Source organism: Erpetoichthys calabaricus, chromosome 1, assembly GCF_900747795.2.
Source record: "Erpetoichthys calabaricus chromosome 1, fErpCal1.3, whole genome shotgun sequence".
In the NCBI taxonomy this organism is placed as follows: Eukaryota; Metazoa; Chordata; class Cladistia; order Polypteriformes; family Polypteridae; genus Erpetoichthys; species Erpetoichthys calabaricus.
Genome location: NC_041394.2, coordinates 195,626,143 through 195,645,925, shown reverse-complemented (window position 1 = coordinate 195,645,925; position 19,783 = coordinate 195,626,143). Strand labels below are relative to the sequence as shown.

Genomic DNA, 19,783 nt, shown 5'->3' with positions numbered 1-19,783 from the left:
GAAACAGTTACCAGAATAAGTGATAAGCTAAAAAAAATAGAAAAATTAGTACTTACAAGACCTCCATACTGCTTAAACCCCAGAATGCTCCATCCATGAGTTTACTGATGCCATTTCTCTGAATTTTCAGGGACTTCAGTGCAACTAATCCTTGAAAAGTAAGTCCATCTACTTTTCTAATTCTGTTCCTACTTAAATCCCTAAGGAACAAAAATAAAGGTCACTTATTTGAAAAATATTATAAAATTCACCGTGTTACTGCATGTCTGTCTGTCTAAGAGTAAATTTATATTCATAGGTCCCAAATCTATCAAACAGTAATTAAAATAATATACAGTAAGCATTCACTATAGTTATCCAAATATAATAATACATAAGCCATGTTGCCATTTTAATAATGCAAAAACTGCTCCATATCTCAGAACATCATTGCACACATAATTAAAGTATACATGCTACATCCTTAACAAACTCAAATATACAAATTCATAAGACAACAGAACACTTACAAGTGTTGAAGGCGTAACTGCGACAACTTAAACATCTTGTGGGGAATGGAGGAAATTTTATTTCTGTTTAATTTCAGGACCTGAAGAGTACTGGACAGATTATCGAAGCAACCAGCCTCCATTGATGAAATTCTGTTATTACTAATATACCTTAAAAAGAAGGCAGTGACATTTTAAATGTTACTTTAAATGTTACATATAACATTCACAAAAGATGATATGAAAACTAAATTCAGCTTACAAATATTTTAGGTTCATTGAAGGGAATGACAAACTTTTCAGTTTAGAAATGTTGTTATTACTTAAATCCAGAGTTTCCAAGGACTGAAACGGCTTCAGTTGCTCTGAATTTAACTCCCCTATCTTGTTATGTGCCCTGCAATAAAAAAACAAAGAAAATTTGTTGATACAAGACTGCTGGCAGTTTAATTATATGCACTTTAAGTTCAATAGAATAAATTAAGCTTAAATTATAACACTTGTCCAGACAAGCCCTTTTGCTATTGTCATATTACATACAGTACCTTCATTTTTTCATTGTGCTGCCCTTATCTTAATAAACAGCTATATCAAATACCAACAAATTATGTATATTTCGGAGTGTCACAACAGTGGTATTTTCCCTAATTAAAAATAACAAGTTAGGTAACAGGTCACACAGCCCCTGGTTTATACTGTGTTATTTTGTTTATAAGGTAATTACTAACAAGGTATTAAAACTGGCAATTACTTTAGTGATGAATAACATTCCCTTAGTGAAAGCGCACCACAGCAGAAGCCAGCAATTTCCTGAACTGCACGCCTCCTAAATTGCAGTGTGAAGCAGCTCAGTTATAAACACAACTTACACAGAGTGTTCTTTGTACAACTGCTGCTGCAGAAAACAGAAATTCTTTACAAATGCATACAGGAGTGTGTGTTGCTGTGCTCCGAACTCTATTAACAGCATTTTTCCAAAAACATTTAACTTATTCTTCATTTTTTTGACATTTAAATTCACAGACTACATGATAAACATTATTCATTATATATAACCAGAGAGGGTTTAATCTTTCTTTAGATGTATGGCCTAGATGTAAAGACTGAATCATCTTGAAGAAGAAACTAATATCAGTATCTTTTTGTAATTTAAAATGGGTATTTAAATTTAGAAGATAAATCATATTAAACCATCTCAATATGATTGTGTGTTCATGTGTGTTAATGGCTAATGATTTCTCTGTAACCATTTATACTTAATGCACTGTAGTTTTAATCAATCAATAATTTGTTTGTTTTTAAATGACCACCATGTATAAGAGCATAAATGTGCAACAAGCATGGCCTGCACTGACGTCAACATCTCCAACAAGCAGAAACTTTTACTCATCCCAACTAGTCATACTATTTATTTAGATAGAATTCACTCATTTAACAGCAAATGTCAGAGTCCTTAATTTCAACACAGATTATAGAAAGAACACTCCATATATCTAAAATCTACGGTAAAAAACACTTCCAGCTGAAGGACTGACCTTAAATCAGGTAGAGTTCAGCAAACAAACATAGTAGCAATACCTAATAGATACATTTTGCAAAACACAAAATCTGCACTCGCTACAGTTTAGAAAATGTGACTTTCAGAGGTCATAACAGTTTAGCTTTCATTTCAAACAATCTCTTAATCAGTGATTAATGTGTACTTTGGAATCAGCCTATCCAAATTATGGCAAGAATAACACTGCTTTTGAAAGTACACGGTACAAAAAAGACCTATTTAGAAAACTGCTTCCTTTCTGACAAGTATTCCAAAAAGAAGTAAAAGTGTCCACAAAAATGACAAGACCGAATGCAACAAAACAAGACAAATGTATAAAATAAACTCCATCCATTCTTTTGCAATGGCAAATTAAGGTGTATCAGGAAGTCTGGGCATAACTGGTCACGAAGTAGGATCCAAACCCTAAACAGGCTGCAAAGTCATCACACCCTTACTCATAGATATTAGGCCGATTATAAGTCAGCAGCTAGCCAAAGACACATCTTTGGCAAGTGGGAGTACTTGTACCCACAAAACCTGAAATACTATACAAAAAAGGAGAATGTGTGCTTAGCATGACAAGTGATTAGACAGGAGTTCAAAAACTGCCAGTCTATACATTACAAATTCTGCATTTACATAGAAGTTACAAGCAACATCCACTATACCACTCAAATTGAAAATATTCTTTCTTTTTTAAACAGTCTTATTATGAATGTCATAATTGGTATAATGAACATTTTGACAAAAAAAGGAACTTCATTAACATAATTAAAATAGTATTTGTAATGTGCACCATTAGCTATTACTGTACAGAAGTTTCACTAATTTTGCCCATTAAAAAAAAAATTTTGCAAGTCAGTTTGTAATAGTTTAAATATAAACCACTGTCAGTATGTTGTTATTTCTAAATTGCAAAAATAGATGGAATGTTTTATACAATTGTGTGCAGTAAAATATTTTGAAACAGACAAACAGGTTTGAAAAAGAATGAATGGAGATCTCACATTGTGTTATAAACTAATAAGCCAAGGTGAGCCAAATGAGCAAATAAAATGAACGGATGCGAATGGGACATTTGAGTAAACAACTTTAGGAACAGCTCACAAAGCACACAAGTATCACAGAACAGCAGGAGACCATTTATCAACTTCACACATTCCTTAGAGCATTGGACTGGAACTGAATAAAGAATCCTTTTTAGGTATAATTTCATTATTTGCAGGTCGCCACAGTGTACCAGGACAGTATTCACTACTGAACAGTAATTTTCATAATGAGAATGGAAGTCATTTTTTTCTTTCACAGAGAAAGTTAGAAATTGGAGAGTAAGCTAGTTCAAGTTTTTGCATTGACGAAGGAGCATGGTGTATTCATTTTGTCTAAAAGAATTCACTATAAGGTTGTGGTTAGCACTGCTGATCCACATCTCCAGAGTCCTGAATCCTGGCCTGAGCTTTGCCTATGTGAGTTTTACACAGTCTCACATATCAGCAGAAGATTCCATCCCCTACATCTCCACCTCAACCTCATTTTGAAAATGTAGAACTTTGTATGTGTGTTAGATCAATTGTCAACCCTTAATTCAACTTGTATGAATAGGTGTGGTTTTGTGCAAGAAATGCTAGTCTGTCCAGGGTTGATTCTTGCCATGCAATATAATGCTGCAGGGATAGGTTTTGGCTTTTTTTAACACTGGAATGGGTTAAGCGGGTTCAAAATTGGATGTGTTATACAACAATATAAAATGATTTTCACAGGACATAAACAAGGACAAGAACTTTTTTGACTTATGGTTAAATCACGAGAAATTGATTTAAAGGAAAATGAAATAATTATTTTTAAAATTCTTATTTTCAATTGGCACAAGGTCACACAATGCTCTATTATCCGTTTCCTCCCACCCCCTCAATTTCTATTAATTTCATATTGTTGTACACTTTATGAAAGTACCCTAAAACTGGCAGGCAGTATGATCTAGTGGTGAAAGACCTGGTTTGGAAAACTGCCTTGAGTGCAGGATCACGTGTCACCTGACTCAATATTCTACCATAAACAAAGCACTTAATCACTGTGTACAAAAATTATGTACCTACACACACCTGTAAAGCTGTCTTGCAAGGTACCTTGCAAGTGATGCACTATTGAGTGTTGTTCATAGACAGCAAATGTACTAATATAAATATATCAGTATTAAAATAAATGCATTATATATACATAAATTAAGCAGAAGGTGCAATATAAAAGACAAAATTCATGCAAATAAGGAGAAAATAGCTTAAATGATAAAGGAAAGATATGCATAAACGTGTTTGTACTGTGTACCACCTGTGTCATAAGCAATATATTGCAAGTATTTTTTTTTTCTTCTCCTCTGTTGCAATAAGAAGCCAATAAAAAGGTACAAGTTTGTCTTTTGTGTGCGGATTTGCAGGAGTCTTTGAAAAAGCGCTAGGTTACCAGACACAGACAAAGACATACACACTACCCTGGTTTCATTTTACATGTACCCCAAGCTAAAATACATGGCAGTCTTCAGTGGGAATAATAAAAACCTGAATTTCCAGTTTTAATGGGGGAAATCTAACCTAGAAGACTGCAGGCAGCTACAGAATAAAAAAAGAAAGCAAATGTCAACACTCTGAGAGGCTTCATGCCTTTCAGACAGTACTCAGCCCTGGGCTTTTCAGCTGCAATGCAGTAACAGGATGTGTGGGCTTTGTGCCTTGCTGCCACCCTTCCAGGGATATAACCACCTGGTTAAATACGTGCTTTACCAGATAAAGGTGTTAACTTGCACCTAATCAGTCTTAAGTAAAGAAATCTACAAAATATAGTAAGAGGTTTAAAGGCAGCTTTGCAAAGGTTAAAAAGGTTAGACGGGGGGGATCTCTTTAAGATCTGTCTTACTTGAGATACTAACTGAATTTTCTGCACAATTTTATGATGTTTAAACATGTAGCTACTGTGTAAAATATTGGAGTGGAAGTGCCAAATACTAACAAATGTGAGCCTACACACTAGTCACTTGTTCTTGAGCAGGGTAAGTCAAAAAATTGCATTTTACTCAGATGGATTAAAGCTCTGTCTGGTTTCCCAAAACCTTTTTATACCATGTTTGTCCAAAAGGATTAATACAACTTATGAAGTGAATACAGTATTAAACTAGTGTTACTATACACAGCAAGTTCAATATAAATTCAAAAATGGGGGACAGCATTAAGTAGTCTCCTTTTCATTCATAAACAATATTTAGGACAAACATAAATGTTAATGGTGTTATTAATACAATTTGACCCCATAAGGAATCCTGGTAGAAGCACTAATAATCAAGATTGTTATGTTCTTTCTTTCAGTGACGAAGTATGAAAGCAGATCAGCCAAATGCAGCTAAAGCTTTATTTGCCAGAGTGCAAACACTACATTCCAGTACAGCCTTAGATGTTTCAGAGATTCCCAGTTTTCCTTTTTTATTATATTATAAATAGAGCATTTCTCACATCTTAACACTATATAGACGCAGAATAGTGAATTTACACTAACAATTAAGAAGTACGCCTTTGAACTTTATACCAGGCCTGGTACGTTTCCATATTATGCAGTCCGCATATGTATTTTATTTCTTTTTTGCTCAAGATGCCTGCAAGTCTGCTACAAATAAGACAGCATCTGAAGTGAATATCCCAAACAGACAACAGCACATTCACCCCCAACCCAAAAAGTCCCTTTGGCTGTCCTGGAGGGCTGCCGACATTTTTTTCTGTAGGGAAAGAGCAGAAGTTGCATGTGGAGCAGCTTGAAGCAGGTCCACTGACTGTGCAAAATGCACTTCATTAAATATATATGCATACATATCCCAGCAAGAATCCAAACATATCAGATAAACATTTACTTCAATTACAGTGGTGTGAAAAACTATTTGCCCCCTTCCTGATTTCTTATTCTTTTGCATGTTTGTCACACAAAATGTTTCTGATCATCAAACACATTTAACCATTAGTCAAATATAACACAAGTAAACACAAAATGCAGTTTGTAAATGGTGGTTTTTATTATTTAGGGAGAAAAAAAAATCCAAACCTACATGGCCCTGTGTGAAAAAGTAATTGCCCCCTGAACCTAATAACTGGTTGGGCCACCCTTAGCAGCAATAACTGCAATCAAGCGTTTGCGATAACTTGCAATGAGTCTTTTACAGCGCTCTGGAGGAATTTTGGCCCACTCATCTTTGCAAAATTGTTGTAATTCAGCTTTATTTGAGGGTTTTCTAGCATGAACCGCCTTTTTAAGGTCATGCCATAGCATCTCAATTGGATTCAGGTCAGGACTTTGACTAGGCCACTCCAAAGTCTTCATTTTGTTTTTCTTCAGCCATTCAGAGGTGGATTTGCTGGTGTGTTTTGGGTCATTGTCCTGTTGCAGCACCCAAGATCGCTTCAGCTTGAGTTGACGAACAGATGGCCGGACATTCTCCTTCAGGATTTTTTGGTAGACAGTAGAATTCATGGTTCCATCTATCACAGCAAGCCTTCCAGGTCCTGAAGCAGCAAAACAACCCCAGACCATCACACTACCACCACCATATTTTACTGTTGGTATGATGTTCTTTTTCTGAAATGCTGTGTTCCTTTTACGCCAGATGTAACGGGACATTTGCCTTCCAAAAAGTTCAACTTTTGTCTCATCAGTCCACAAGGTATTTTCCCAAAAGTCTTGGCAATCATTGAGATGTTTCTTAGCAAAATTGAGACGAGCCCTAATGTTCTTTTTGCTTAACAGTGGTTTGCGTCTTGGAAATCTGCCATGCAGGCCGTTTTTGCCCAGTCTCTTTCTTATGGTGGAGTCGTGAACACTGACCTTAATTGAGGCAAGTGATGCCTGCAGTTCTTTAGACGTTGTCCTGGGGTCTTTTGTGACCTCTCGGATGAGTCGTCTCTGCGCTCTTGGGGTAATTTTGGTCGGCCGGCCACTCCTGGGAAGGTTCACCACTGTTCCATGTTTTTGCCATTTGTGGATAATGGCTCTCACTGTGGTTCGCTGGAGTCCCAAAGCTTTAGAAATGGCTTTATAACCTTTACCAGACTGATAGATCTCAATTACTTCTGTTCTCATTTGTTCCTGAATTTCTTTGGATCTTGGCATGATGTCTAGCTTTTGAGGTGCTTTTGGTCTACTTCTCTGTGTCAGGCAGCTCCTATTTAAGTGATTTCTTGATTGAAACAGGTGTGGCAGTAATCAGGCCTGGGGGTGGCTACGGAAATTGAACTCAGGTGTGATACACCACAGTTAGGTTATTTTTTAACAAGGGGGCAATTACTTTTTCACACAGGGCCATGTAGGTTTGGATTTTTTTTCTCCCTAAATAATAAAAACCATCATTTAAAAACTGCATTTTGTGTTTACTTGTGTTATATTTGACTAATGGTTAAATGTGTTTGATGATCAGAAACATTTTGTGTGACAAACATGCAAAAGAATAAGAAATCAGGAAGGGGGCAAATAGTTTTTCACACCACTGTAATTCCATATTTGAAGTCAACAGACTCCCTTTAAGTTGGTCAATATTGATCATCTGGCGCTCAGAGGGGGCCTAAATTAAATAATAACTTAGAGGGATCAAGACTGTTTTAATTTTCTTTTTGAACTAATCTGAACTCTTATTTTTAGCAAGACCAACGTATTGTTGTACTATAAATATATAACAGTGCAAGTATGGAAAGTCATCTGTCTTGCCCAGAAAACCCAGATTTTTAATTCAGTACCATTTAGTTTGGATCTAGAATAGTGTGATCTTGTATAATGACAAAAAAATGATAGCTAGCATCTAATAAAACATGAATATAAAAATAGCAAACAGCAACTCTGGGGAAAAAAGGAATAAACCAAAAACAAATAAATAATAAAAATAATAATTGTATGCCCAGTCTGAGCCATACAAACAGCTGCCAGAATTTTGATTCTGTTGGAAAATTTACCTTCTTAACTTTCCCTCTCTGCTGTATCTTCCCTACTGTTCTCTCTTCTCTTCCATAAATAAATTCTCACCTTTGGGGATAGAAATATTTCTTCTGATCCGACAACAACCTACACCCGATTAAAGAGCTTTAAATAAATACCATGACACTTTGTAGTTAAGGACACACCTAATGAGTGTTACATCTAGAGTATAAAGCAATGCCAAATATTGGGTCTGCACAAAAGAAGAGCTCTTTACGTGGCTGAAGAAAATATTTTTTAAATTTAAAACCTTATGAATTAAACAAATATTTCTGTTTCTGTTTCTAAGGTGTCTGCCCTGGAAGGAATATTGCTCAGCTTGCTACACTGCCTATTCAGAAGTCCAAGCAGACACCCTTTGGGTGATGAATTTTGCATGCCTTATAGTAAAGTGCAGGGACCCTCTGGTGATATGAGCTCTTCCAGAGGCAAACATAAATATTCAGGGCCCAAAAGTGAAGTTTTACAAAGAACCACAGGTAGAACTGAGGACTTGTAATTATTCCCTGCCACAGCTGAGAAAAACTGTCACTGAAAAATGTTGCAGAGTCCTGTGACAAAACTAACGGAAATCCTGAAGGAGGTTTGAAACTACTAGTACTTGGTAGGCTGCACAGAGGCATATAGTATGTAGATGTCAGGCCTTTAATTGATATACTTTTAAATTCAGAGTATTTTATTCCCAGTGATCACCTGAAAAAGCTCATCCCTTATGCAGCCGGTCAAATTAACATTAATGATGACCTTGAACTTACTAAGTGCCTTGAGCATGGGAAAGGCGCTATATAAATAAAATGTATTATTATTATTATTATTACAGTGGGCTTTAAAATACTCTTGCTAACAAAAGAACTATACGCTCACTGATAGGTCGCAGATCAAGTACTCAGGTTATCTGGTGAAGTAATTGTTATTGTCACTTTTTTAATGAAAAGTTTTGGAAAACACAATTTGCCAAAGATAAATTGTTGTGTTCTTGTTTGCCCACAAATTTTGGTCTGCAAATTACTTGGTAAAACACAGGATCTAACCCAAATCAGTATTGTATTTTTTTGTGAATGCACTCATAATTGTTGTCATTCACAACCATTGTTTTCAAGAAATTATAAAGGGGAGCACAAACAAAGGTGTTTGCATCTGCTGGCAAATCCTGTAGACTTACAGGGAAAGAACTTCTGCAATCACCATGAAATGTGTGGTCTATTTTGTGTGATTACAGCATTATTGAAGTGCATTACTGTAGCAAAAATGCATGTTCTTGCCATCATATCTTTGAATTAGACTTGTAGCAGAAATAGTTGTGGGCCTACTTGTTTTGTTTTGTTTTGTGGAAGGATCACATGTCCTACACTATTGGTGCTTTAAATGAGTAATAAGTAAAAAAATGTCTTGATTTCTCAAGCTGAAAATATTCACTGCACTTTTAGCAACAAAAGATGACAGTAGATCATAAACCCATTTATTGTTTTTAATAACCAAGCAGTGACCAACACTGAAAAACTGTAATAGCAATACAAATTTTGTAAAGTGGCTAGAGTACTGAGCTTCAAACCATAAGACTACAGTTACACTTTCCACCTCCATCTGCCAATTATAACAATGCATGCAAAAACTGGTATCAAATTCTGATCTGGTAAACCAAATTGTGTAATTCCGCCTACCAAAAAATTTATAGTAACAATAACAAAATTTCAGAAAAAAAGCATCCTAATAAAACTGTCCTTTACAAATTGTCCAAGAAACAAGAAAATTGTTCAGAGATGCAAACATTGTCCTTATGTGAAAGCATGTGTCCATTTTAATAAAAGTGAAAAAGTGGAAGAATAAATGGGAAAATTAATCATTTAGAAATTAAAATTAAATTAAAATTTTTTATAGGATATATTATTGATTAGAGCATTAGGAGAAAAGAATGAAAAAAAAGAAAATGAAAAAGAAACAATCTTTCAAGTTGCTCCAAATCATCTCACTTGCTCCTCAACCTATAAACATTCAACTTGCACCCAACACCACCCCCAGCAATCCATACCCAGGCAAATGTGAACTCAATGCCAACAAAATGATCCTTCTTCTCAGTGTTTTTAGCCAAAGTACATGGTGCATTTTGGAGTTTTCATTTACTATCTCTTTGAATTTGCTCCTCAGGCAACAAACTAACAAATAAAGTATTGTCTATTTAACTAGAGACCTATCAAATTTGTTCGAGTAATTTTCTGGTAAATTGGATTATTATGGGGAATTACTGTGCATAATATTTTATAAGGACACTCTGAGACCATAGAGCAGAATGGCTAGGAGAGAGCAAAAAATAAAAAAAATAAAAAAACCTCAGTACTTGTCTTACCAATAAATGGAAATCGTTTAAGTAATAGTTAGATATAATAGGTATTAATGGTATTAATGAGTATTAATGAGTATTAAAGCAGCAATGATGTTTGCTACAAAACAATGAAAAGAAAAAAAAAATCTAAGTTGTCTGCATTAAACAAATTACCTTTAGGCAAGTGGCATTCTCTATCTCCTATTCATAATTTATATGTAACAGAGTTTAATCAAGTCTTTGGAAGAATTGCTGAAAAACTATAAAAGAATGTAAAAGTTTTTTTTAATTTTCACCACAAGAATAACAAAGAAAAAAGAAAAAAAATTGCAAATACTTTCAGAAAGCTAGGCTCTGTGTTACCCTCAGCACCTGGATGATCTGTCACTGTCTCATTTTCCACACGGTTGGTTAATAAACAAAGATCTGCCCTCAGAAACGGCAGTGTCTGTCACTTGGCACCTCCGCCCGCTGCCTTCCCTCACTTGAAAGGAGTTCTTTGAAACACAGTCTACACATGTTTAAGCACTTAAAAATGTTTGTTCAGATCACCTGAATTAATAACAGCAGTAAATTAGTTACATCAGCTGCCTTGCAGCCTGAAGAGAAACACATAGGCATTATAACAAATGTACATGGCCTTTTTGAATTTATTTATTTAGCAAATACTTTTTAATCCAAAATGACTTACAACTATTAAATGCATGAACTATTATGTGAAGAAACCTTACAAGTACTCAAACAATATTCAAATAATAGAAGGTTTGTTACAATGTTTTCAGAAAACAATACATTATACATTAAAACTAGAACATATTAATTCTAATTGTCATAACTTTCTTAATTTCCCCCCATTCTATCAATTAGAACCACTTGTGCTGAATCATTCTCATAGTCTACAAAAGCTGTAACACTGCAATTTGGCTTGATGGCATCCTTCAGTGGCTAACACGCTGACATCTCTTTTGTAATAAATGCATTATTTGGGCCTCCTTGTATTAGTAGAAGGTATATACCTGTAAAATATTGTTACTGAAATAGTTGATCAAAAAATTAGAGAAAGAAAATGATAAGGAAACATAGTGTAATATGTGTGAACATAGACATCAGACTAAAAACTCAACAGTCTTTTTGAAATGTTCTATGGCCTCTAACACAAACCCAACTCAAGTAAATCACAACTGAAACTATCCCCTGGCTTTGAAAGGCCTAGAGGCAAAGCAGTTCTTATTCTCCAGCTTCCCAATCTTCAGTTTGAGAATCATTAGCATGCAACACCCCCATGACTCTACTGTCTCTGAATGCTACTTTAGACTTCAGTGTCCTTTTTTCCACCATGATTCTAGGTTGCTCTGCACAATTAGAAAGTATCATGTCTTGGAGATTTTGACTACAGTTTTTCTTCTTTACCTGCCTCCTGTCCACACTCATTGTACATTTGTTTTAAACTTCTCTCAGCAGAAACAAGAACTTGTATATACAGTATTAGGCAGCCTTCCAAGTCAAGCTAAGTCAACCCAATGACAAACGTGCCTCACTCTTCCCCGCCACCACTTAGAAAGTGAGAGAGCGGGGAAAACAAAACTTAAACACGTCTACCCTCATTCACTGAGGTTCCATTACCAGTAAGCCCAAAGTTTGCTTTTCTGCTCATCAGAATAAACTGGAATTATTGCTGTTGGGAACTTTGAAACATTAAAATTGGCATAAGTATAACCAATTCAAAAAAGACAGTTTTTTTTGTTCTTCAAATACTAAACACTGTTAATTTCAATACAACAATGGACAAATTCAAAGTAATTTGACATATACATTACACAAGAAGGCATACAGTGTGCTTTCCTGAGAAACACATTACTGAGTAAGCTTTTTCCCATTCTCTTCTCACCCCCACTACCCTTTCTTATTTCTTTTTCTTACGAGCTTCGTTTCCACAAAAACCACAAAGGTATTGAATGTCACTTAGTTCTTATTTAAACAGCCAGGCAGACACAGCGGCTGCTGCAGCTGACTTTGCTGACCTGGGCCTGAAGAAAAAACAAACCCCAATAAATCACCAGATGTAGGTAATTGAGATGTGATCATTTTAATTAATTGAACAATTTCCCAGGAATTTATGGCATTACCTCTACAGACATCCAAAGTATTTATTTATATTTCTTTGCAGAGAGAAAGAGATTGAGGGAGATCTTTTTTTGAATTTTGTTTACATTGCAAGCAGGCAAGTTTCTACTTTCAAGGCATGGTTCGTCAATTCCTATTTGATGGATGAAAACTTCAGTAACTTTTTTTTTTCTTGCTATTTTAAAATCAATAAGATTGACCCAGCTGATTATTAGAAGAATGGCAAATAAATAGAAGCCACACAGTTGATTTCTTGGCAGTTTCAAATGCTCTTTAAAATATTTTACTCATAGGTTTTTTTAAATGCAAACCAATTCCTGGATTTCATTAAAGGCGCCACAGCGCCTTAAAAGAAGTCATATGCTTGCATATGCTTGCATTTAGAAAACTCTGTTCTTTTTCCAATAGGAAATACCACACACACACTCAGCAAGCATAGTGCCAGCACTGGAAAATGGAGAAAGAATTGGGGGAAAAAAAAAAAGGAATTTGCGATTTGTTTTTGGCACATAAACATCAGACTCAACGTTGGAGACACCATGCATTTGCACGTCAAAAACAACTTTAGAAATATGACTGACTATGTTTAAGTGGATTTACTCTAGAGTCTCTTAATAACTGTAAAATGTGGAGAATTTACTTACTGAGAGGACAGAAAACCCAAACAGTTGAAGAAACTAAACAGCTTGAAGACAATTAGCTACACAGAGATGGATCGCTCAAAACCTCCTGTTAAATAAATAAATACTTCTCTGAGGAATGGATAAGCTTTGTGGAGGAGTGTGTTATTGGCAGACCTTTGTCACCCCTTCCTCCAATTCAAAGTGCTTGTTTACACTTAATCATTGGTTTTACAGGAAGAACAATAATGCAAGAAAATTCCAAGCTCACACATGAAACAGAAAAAGGAAGTGTTAGCTAGAAATAGAGTGATGCAAAGATTAAAAATACATGCTGTATATAAGTAACTCCTATCATCACTGAATATAAATAGTTGCTGTACACAGTGAAACAAACCGTAGTGCTGTAATCCAAGAGAAAGATGACCCCTAACCTAGTTTGTGTACTACTTAATATAATCTGCTACAATAAAAGTCTTGCATGCACTTGAATGCATTTATTTTTTCTTAAGTGTTTGTAAACATTTACTCTCTCCAAGACTATATCCTTGATGGCTTAAAAACAACCAAAGAGACCTTTCAAGACTAAACCTGTATAAAACTAATGATCACCTAAAAATCAAACTTACTTAAGTCCCTACAATAAACAATACCAATAAATATTGGCCATCAAAAGATAAAAAAAAAGTTCTGAATAACTAAACAAAATACACATTTGTGTTTAAATACAGATAAAGATAGAATGCAACTGCTATACTGATCAATAGATGCAATGAAGGCTCAATGTATGTTTGGGTAAATATTGCAATAAAAGTTTAAATTGTAAAACAGGGAAATATGCTATTCCATTGCCTCATAACTTTAAGAGATTTTGATAGAATCTCAAACCTGGTCTTTACTTGTGTGATGTTTGCATAATGGGTTTATGCAGATTTTTCCTGTGGTAATCTAATTTTCCTCCCACATCTCAAAGATTCTGTAACACAGACCTGTCAGGTATCACACTTGGTGCCTTCGGCTGTCCAAACATATTGCCTTAAAGACCATTTTGTTGCATATCCATCAGCTATCAAGATATCCCCATTATTGCAGCACTTGCTTGGGATTGGCACTGTAAAGTCTTGTATTGTGCATGCTCTAAAGAATGGCACTGCTTTCAGACAGTACAAAAGATTAGTGGTATTACTTGTCTTTGTGGGAACATGCTTTTGACACAATTTGCAGTGCGCACTACTCTACTTCTTGTTGGACTTTCACATCAAATCAAATCAAATAGCCTTTTATTGTCAATTCACTATATGTGCAGAACAAACAGGAGAATCGAAATACTGTTTCTCATCTTTATAGTACAATAAAATATAATATAAAAAAGTATAACATATAAGATAAATAACAGAACTTGTAATGTAGACCTGTGTACAATGTGCAATAGTCAGTAGTGCAAAAGCCAATTACAGTAAAAAAAAAAAAAAATAAAAAAAAAAAAATGAGAAGATGCATTATAGAGTAGCTTATGAGATGTACAAAAAGAGACAGTTAGCAGCAGATATAATATTGAGTCTTTATATAATACCAGCTGAAGTAGGGTACTTTGTAGATGGTGACTCTTGTTACAGTCCAGGGGCAGGGAGGAAGGGGGAAGGTAGCGGACAGAGTTCAGCATCCTGACAGCTTGGTGGATGAAGCTGTTAGACAGTCTTGTGGAGTGGGAACAGAGGCTCCAGTACCCTTTCCCTGAGGGGAGGAGGCTAAAAAGGGAGTGTAAGGGGTGGGAGGAGTCACCAGCAATGCCGATGGCTCTACGGATGAGACAGTGTGGAAAATGTCTTTGAGGGACGGCAGTGGGGCACCAATGATCTTACTGGCCGCATCCACTATGCGTTGCAGGGACTTTCTACAGGAGGCAGTGCAGCCTCCATACCACACACAGATTCAGCTGGTGAGGATGCTCTCGATTGTGCCCCGGTAGAAAGAGTGCATGATGGGGGGTGGAACTTGTGCTCTCCTCAGTTTGTGTAGAAAGCAGAGACAGGTATGAGCTTTCTTGGCCAGTGATGTGGTGTTATCTAACCAGGAGAGGTCCTCGGAGATGTACGTCCCCAGGAACTTGGTGCTACTCACCCCTTCCACAGCTACACCGTTGCTAGTCAGTGGGAGGTGCTGTGAATGACCTCTCCTGAAATCGACCACAATCTCTTTGGTCTTCCCACGTTCAGGAAGAGACTGTTGTCTTTACACCACTGGACCAGTTGGCTCACCTCGCTCCTGTAGTTGACTTCGTCATTGTTGGTGATGAGGCTGACCACGGTTGTATCGACCGCAAACTTGACAATGTGATTGGAACTGTAGATTGGTACACAGTCATGGGTCTGCAGGGTAAAGAGCAACGGGCTGAGCACACACCCTTGTGGGGCCCCTCTGCTCAACGTGATGGTCTTAGAAGTGATATTGCCGACCTGCACATTTTGTGGCCTCCCTGTAAGAAAGTCCAACACCCAGTTGCAGAGAGAGGTCTTGAGTCCCAAATGGCTGAGTTTTGGTATTAGCTGCTGAGGAATGATTGTGTTGGTTTTCTGTGCCGGTATGCTCTTTTGTGTCTCGAACGGGCCAAAGAAGTCATTTAGGCAGTTAAGCAATGTGATGTCACCTTCACATGTCTGTAGTGGGGGTTTGTAATTAGTGAGGGTTTGGATGCCACGCCAGAGAGACTGTGCATCTCTGGTGTTGCTAAAGTGTCCAGATATTTTCTTGCTGTACTGCTTTTTTGCTTCCCTGATGCCACGGGACAGGTTGGCTCTGGCTGTTGCTAGTCCTGCGGTGGCACTGGCCCTAAAGGCTGCGTCACGGATCCTCAGAAGCCTATGGACCTCTCCTGTCCGCCATGGCTTCTGGTTAGCACGAACAGTGATATTTTTGTAATGGGTGACATCATCAATACATTTTGCAATGTATGCTGTAACCACCTCAGTGTACTCCTCAATGTCTGTGTGGTCATTGAAAGTGGCTGTTTGTTTGAAAATGTCCCAGTCTGTAGTGCTAAAACAGTCCCTCAGAGCACTGGAGGCACCCTCTGGCCACACACGTACCTGCTTTTGCGTTGGTCTGATGGTTCTCACTCTGAGTCTGTATGCAGGTCTCAGCATGATGGTGATGTGGTCAAAGAAACCTTGGTGGGGGAGAGGGGAGGCCTTGTAGGCTCCCTTGCAGGTTGTATACACCAAAACCAGTGAGTTGTCTCCTCTTGTAGGAAAGTCCACATGTTGGTGTAATTTGGGCAATAAAACTTTTAAATCTGCGTGGTTGAAGTCTCCTGCTGTGATGAGGAATCCATCCGGGTGCGCTGTTTGTTGTTCACTAATGGCCTGGTAGAGTTCTTTGAGTGCCTCCCTCCTATCGCTGGTGTTAGTGGTTGGAGGGATGTATACAGCAACAAGCAGAATCGATGCTTACTCTCTCGGCAAGTAGAAGGGTCGGCACTTAATAATAATAAACTCCGCCAGCGGAGAACAGTGTCTATGCACAACGATAGTATTTCTGCATTTAAATAGCCAAAATATTTCCATGCTACCAAATTCCTCAGACCCTTCTTTTCAGCAATATCCTCGTGTTTTGAGCCTTGGGCTGTGTCCATTGGGGCATCTTCTGTGGTAATTTGGTTTTCATTAACATTTTCTGTCACCATTTTCTCTTTTATCTTGCTCCCACTCCTGACGTACTGGTGTGTGCTTGCCTGCTTCAGCCCAAACATCAACATGTGTGCAGCTGCCAGCTGTTACGCTACATGCTATATGTGTCAACCTAACCTGACATGGCTACAACTCTGTTCCAGCCACATGATTGTTTCGGCACAGCACTATTTTCATTATCATTGGCTTTTTATGTTGTCTGTCAAAACATGGATGGAATTAGTACTATTGACGTCTATCGACAATTTCTTATATTTCTATCGATGAAAAGTTATGTTGTGATAATTATCTTTATTGTTTTTATCGTCCAGCCCTAAACAAGGCCATGTCATTCAAAGAGTAATCAATCATATGATTGCCATAGAAATGTTTTCTACTGGCATTTGCTATCAAAGTACTAGAAGAAAACATAAAAATACATCAATATGTGAAAAACCTTATTAATCTCATCTTGGTAAAAACCTAAATAGTGCGCTTCTCATGTATTTTGTACTTTCATTACAATATCAAACCACAGTTTGCTTTCTAGGCAGTCAAACTCCTTCTAAACTTCTTTTCTGTAAATACTACAGTCTTTCAGCATGTGCACAAACACCTATAACTACAATGCATCAACATCAAACAACATTTACATACACAAATACACAAGCTGCATTATGCACACAGAAAAACTGACAAGTCTGTAGATTTTGGAAGAAAATCAGGATTTAACCTACAACAGTAGCTTTTAGTAGTCTATTAACATTGGCTATATGCAGTAACTTAAACAGAATGTCATGAATTCCTTGAAAATGTATGTATAGGTCAAAAAGATGTATAATGAGCATCAAAACACATAGACAGTGACAATCAGAAGTTGCCAACTGCTATTCAAAAAACACAAAGTCCAGTGCAGCTGATTTTTCAAACTTATTATTTACAATTCTAAGTGGACATCACCATTATCTCAGACTTATCATTAGCCTAGCCATTGTGATACTGCAACCATACCTGCATCAGTATTATTTTACACTCAGGTTGAACAATACGTTCAGCATCCTAGAAAAATGTGACCAAGTGAGAATAAAATAATTTTAAAAATCACAAAGATCTGGCTGTAACTCTGATAAAGCAATAACACCTGTGGGAAAAATAAAAGTAGCAACGGTCTGAAGCAGACAACTTCTTTAACACAGTGATAAGCATGTAAAGCATGGAAGATAATAAAGTCTCAAACAATTGATTATGCATATCTTTGTTAAAAGAGGAAAAACAACATCATACAGTAGAGTTCTTCTTTCTATGTGTGCCAGTTTAATTTTTTTCAGTACAAAAGCTAAACAGAATATACAGACATGGAGCAAAACCTGTCTAGATCACAGTGTTCAACACTAGTCCTCAGATACTCCTATGGCCACTGGTTTTTGTATTAACAAGTACTACATATTCTTCAGAATTATATTTAGAATATTATATTTACTGTGCACATTATATGAGAAGTCAGGAAAGCAATACAGTGTGCACAGGAAGGTAATTAATAAAATAAAGGTATTTTTAGCATTCTGTCTTATTTCTTTTATCCTAATTTGCTTAACTGTTTAGTCTTTGTCTTAAATGTTTCAGAATGAACAATGAGTGGATCAAGTAATGTATTCGGCAAAGCAGCAAAAACAGTGTCATAAACAGCTGATTAACATCAACTTTGTACCATTGTTAAAAAAAAAAAGACCAAAATCAGAAGAAAATGAATAATTTAAGAAAGGACACTGCATTCCCTAAAAACAAATATACTTACTATGCAGATAGATTTCTTAAAATTATAAGCCTGTGCTAGTTGGAATTTTGACTTAAAGATTGAACACTTTCAGCAATAATCTGCAGATTCAGGAGTATCTGAGGACCAGAAGTTAAAATGTTGGGTTTAGAATCAGAAATTCCAATCCAGTAATACATTTAGGATTTGAATTTCAAATTAATAAATTTGCATATAAAACAGTTATTGTCGAGAACAGAAACAGAAAAGAACACTGTTCAAGTCAACCATTTTTTCAAATGGAACTTTTCTTATAAACACAACACATTGAGACACAGTAATTTCTCTTTCATAATAAAGTAGAACTGATAAGGGTCGCTTCTACCGAGCACATTTCTCCAGTTTTGATGTCACTGCACTGGTTACCTGTGTCATTCAGGATTGACTTTAAAATTCTGCTTATGGTTTATAAAGCCTTCAATAATCTGGCCCCATCTTATATATCGGAATGTCTGACATCTTATATTCCAAATCGTAATCTCAGATCCTCAAATGAGTGTCTCCTTAGAATTCCGAGAGCAAAACTTAAAAGAAGTGGTGAGGTGGCCTTCTGCTGTTATGCACCTAAAATCTGGAATAGTCTACCAATAGGAATTCGCCAGGCTAATACAGTGGAGCACTTCAAAAAACTGCTGAAAACACATTATTTTAACATGGCCTTCTCATAATTTCACTGTAATTTAATCCTGATACTCTGTATATCCAATTCATTATAATAACTATCCATGGTAGCTCTAAAATCTGTACTAACCCCTATTCTCTCTTCTGTTTCTTTTTCCGGTGTCCTTTTAGCCACCACCATCTACTCAAAGCACCATGATGTTCCAACAGTGAAGAATTAAAAGCCAGAAGTCTGCATGTCCATCATCATCAAGTCCTTCCGTGAGAACCCTAGACACAAGAGGACTATTTCATTTATGTTAGGTAGAATGCCCAGAGGGGACTGGGCAGTCTCGTGGCCTGGAACCCATGCAGATTTTATTTTTTCCTCCAGCTGTCTAGAGTTTTTTTTTTTTTTTTTTTTTCTGTCCACCCTGACCATCGGACCTTACTCTTTTTTTATGTTAACTAATATTGTCTTATTTTAATTTCTGATGTTGTTATTTTTTTTTTTTTTTTTTACTGTTCTTCATTATGTAAAGCACTTTGAGCTACTTTTTTGTATGAAAATGTGCTATACAAATAAATGTTATTATTATTATTATTCTTGAAGTGA

General features: G+C 36.4%; 1 protein-coding gene across 1 annotated transcript in view; it reads right to left on the bottom strand.

Moving 5' to 3' along the window:
- The window catches only part of lrig3 (leucine-rich repeats and immunoglobulin-like domains 3), a 40,284-nt gene that overhangs the window by 12,104 nt on the left and 8,397 nt on the right, over positions 1–19,783 (bottom strand). The window contains exons 4-6 of the mRNA XM_028791343.2: positions 751–885; positions 510–659; positions 57–200 (exon numbers count right to left, since the gene is read on the bottom strand). Of these exons, the coding sequence (XP_028647176.1) occupies positions 57–200; positions 510–659; positions 751–885 (429 nt within the window). The remainder of the gene's footprint in view (positions 1–56; positions 201–509; positions 660–750; positions 886–19,783) is intronic.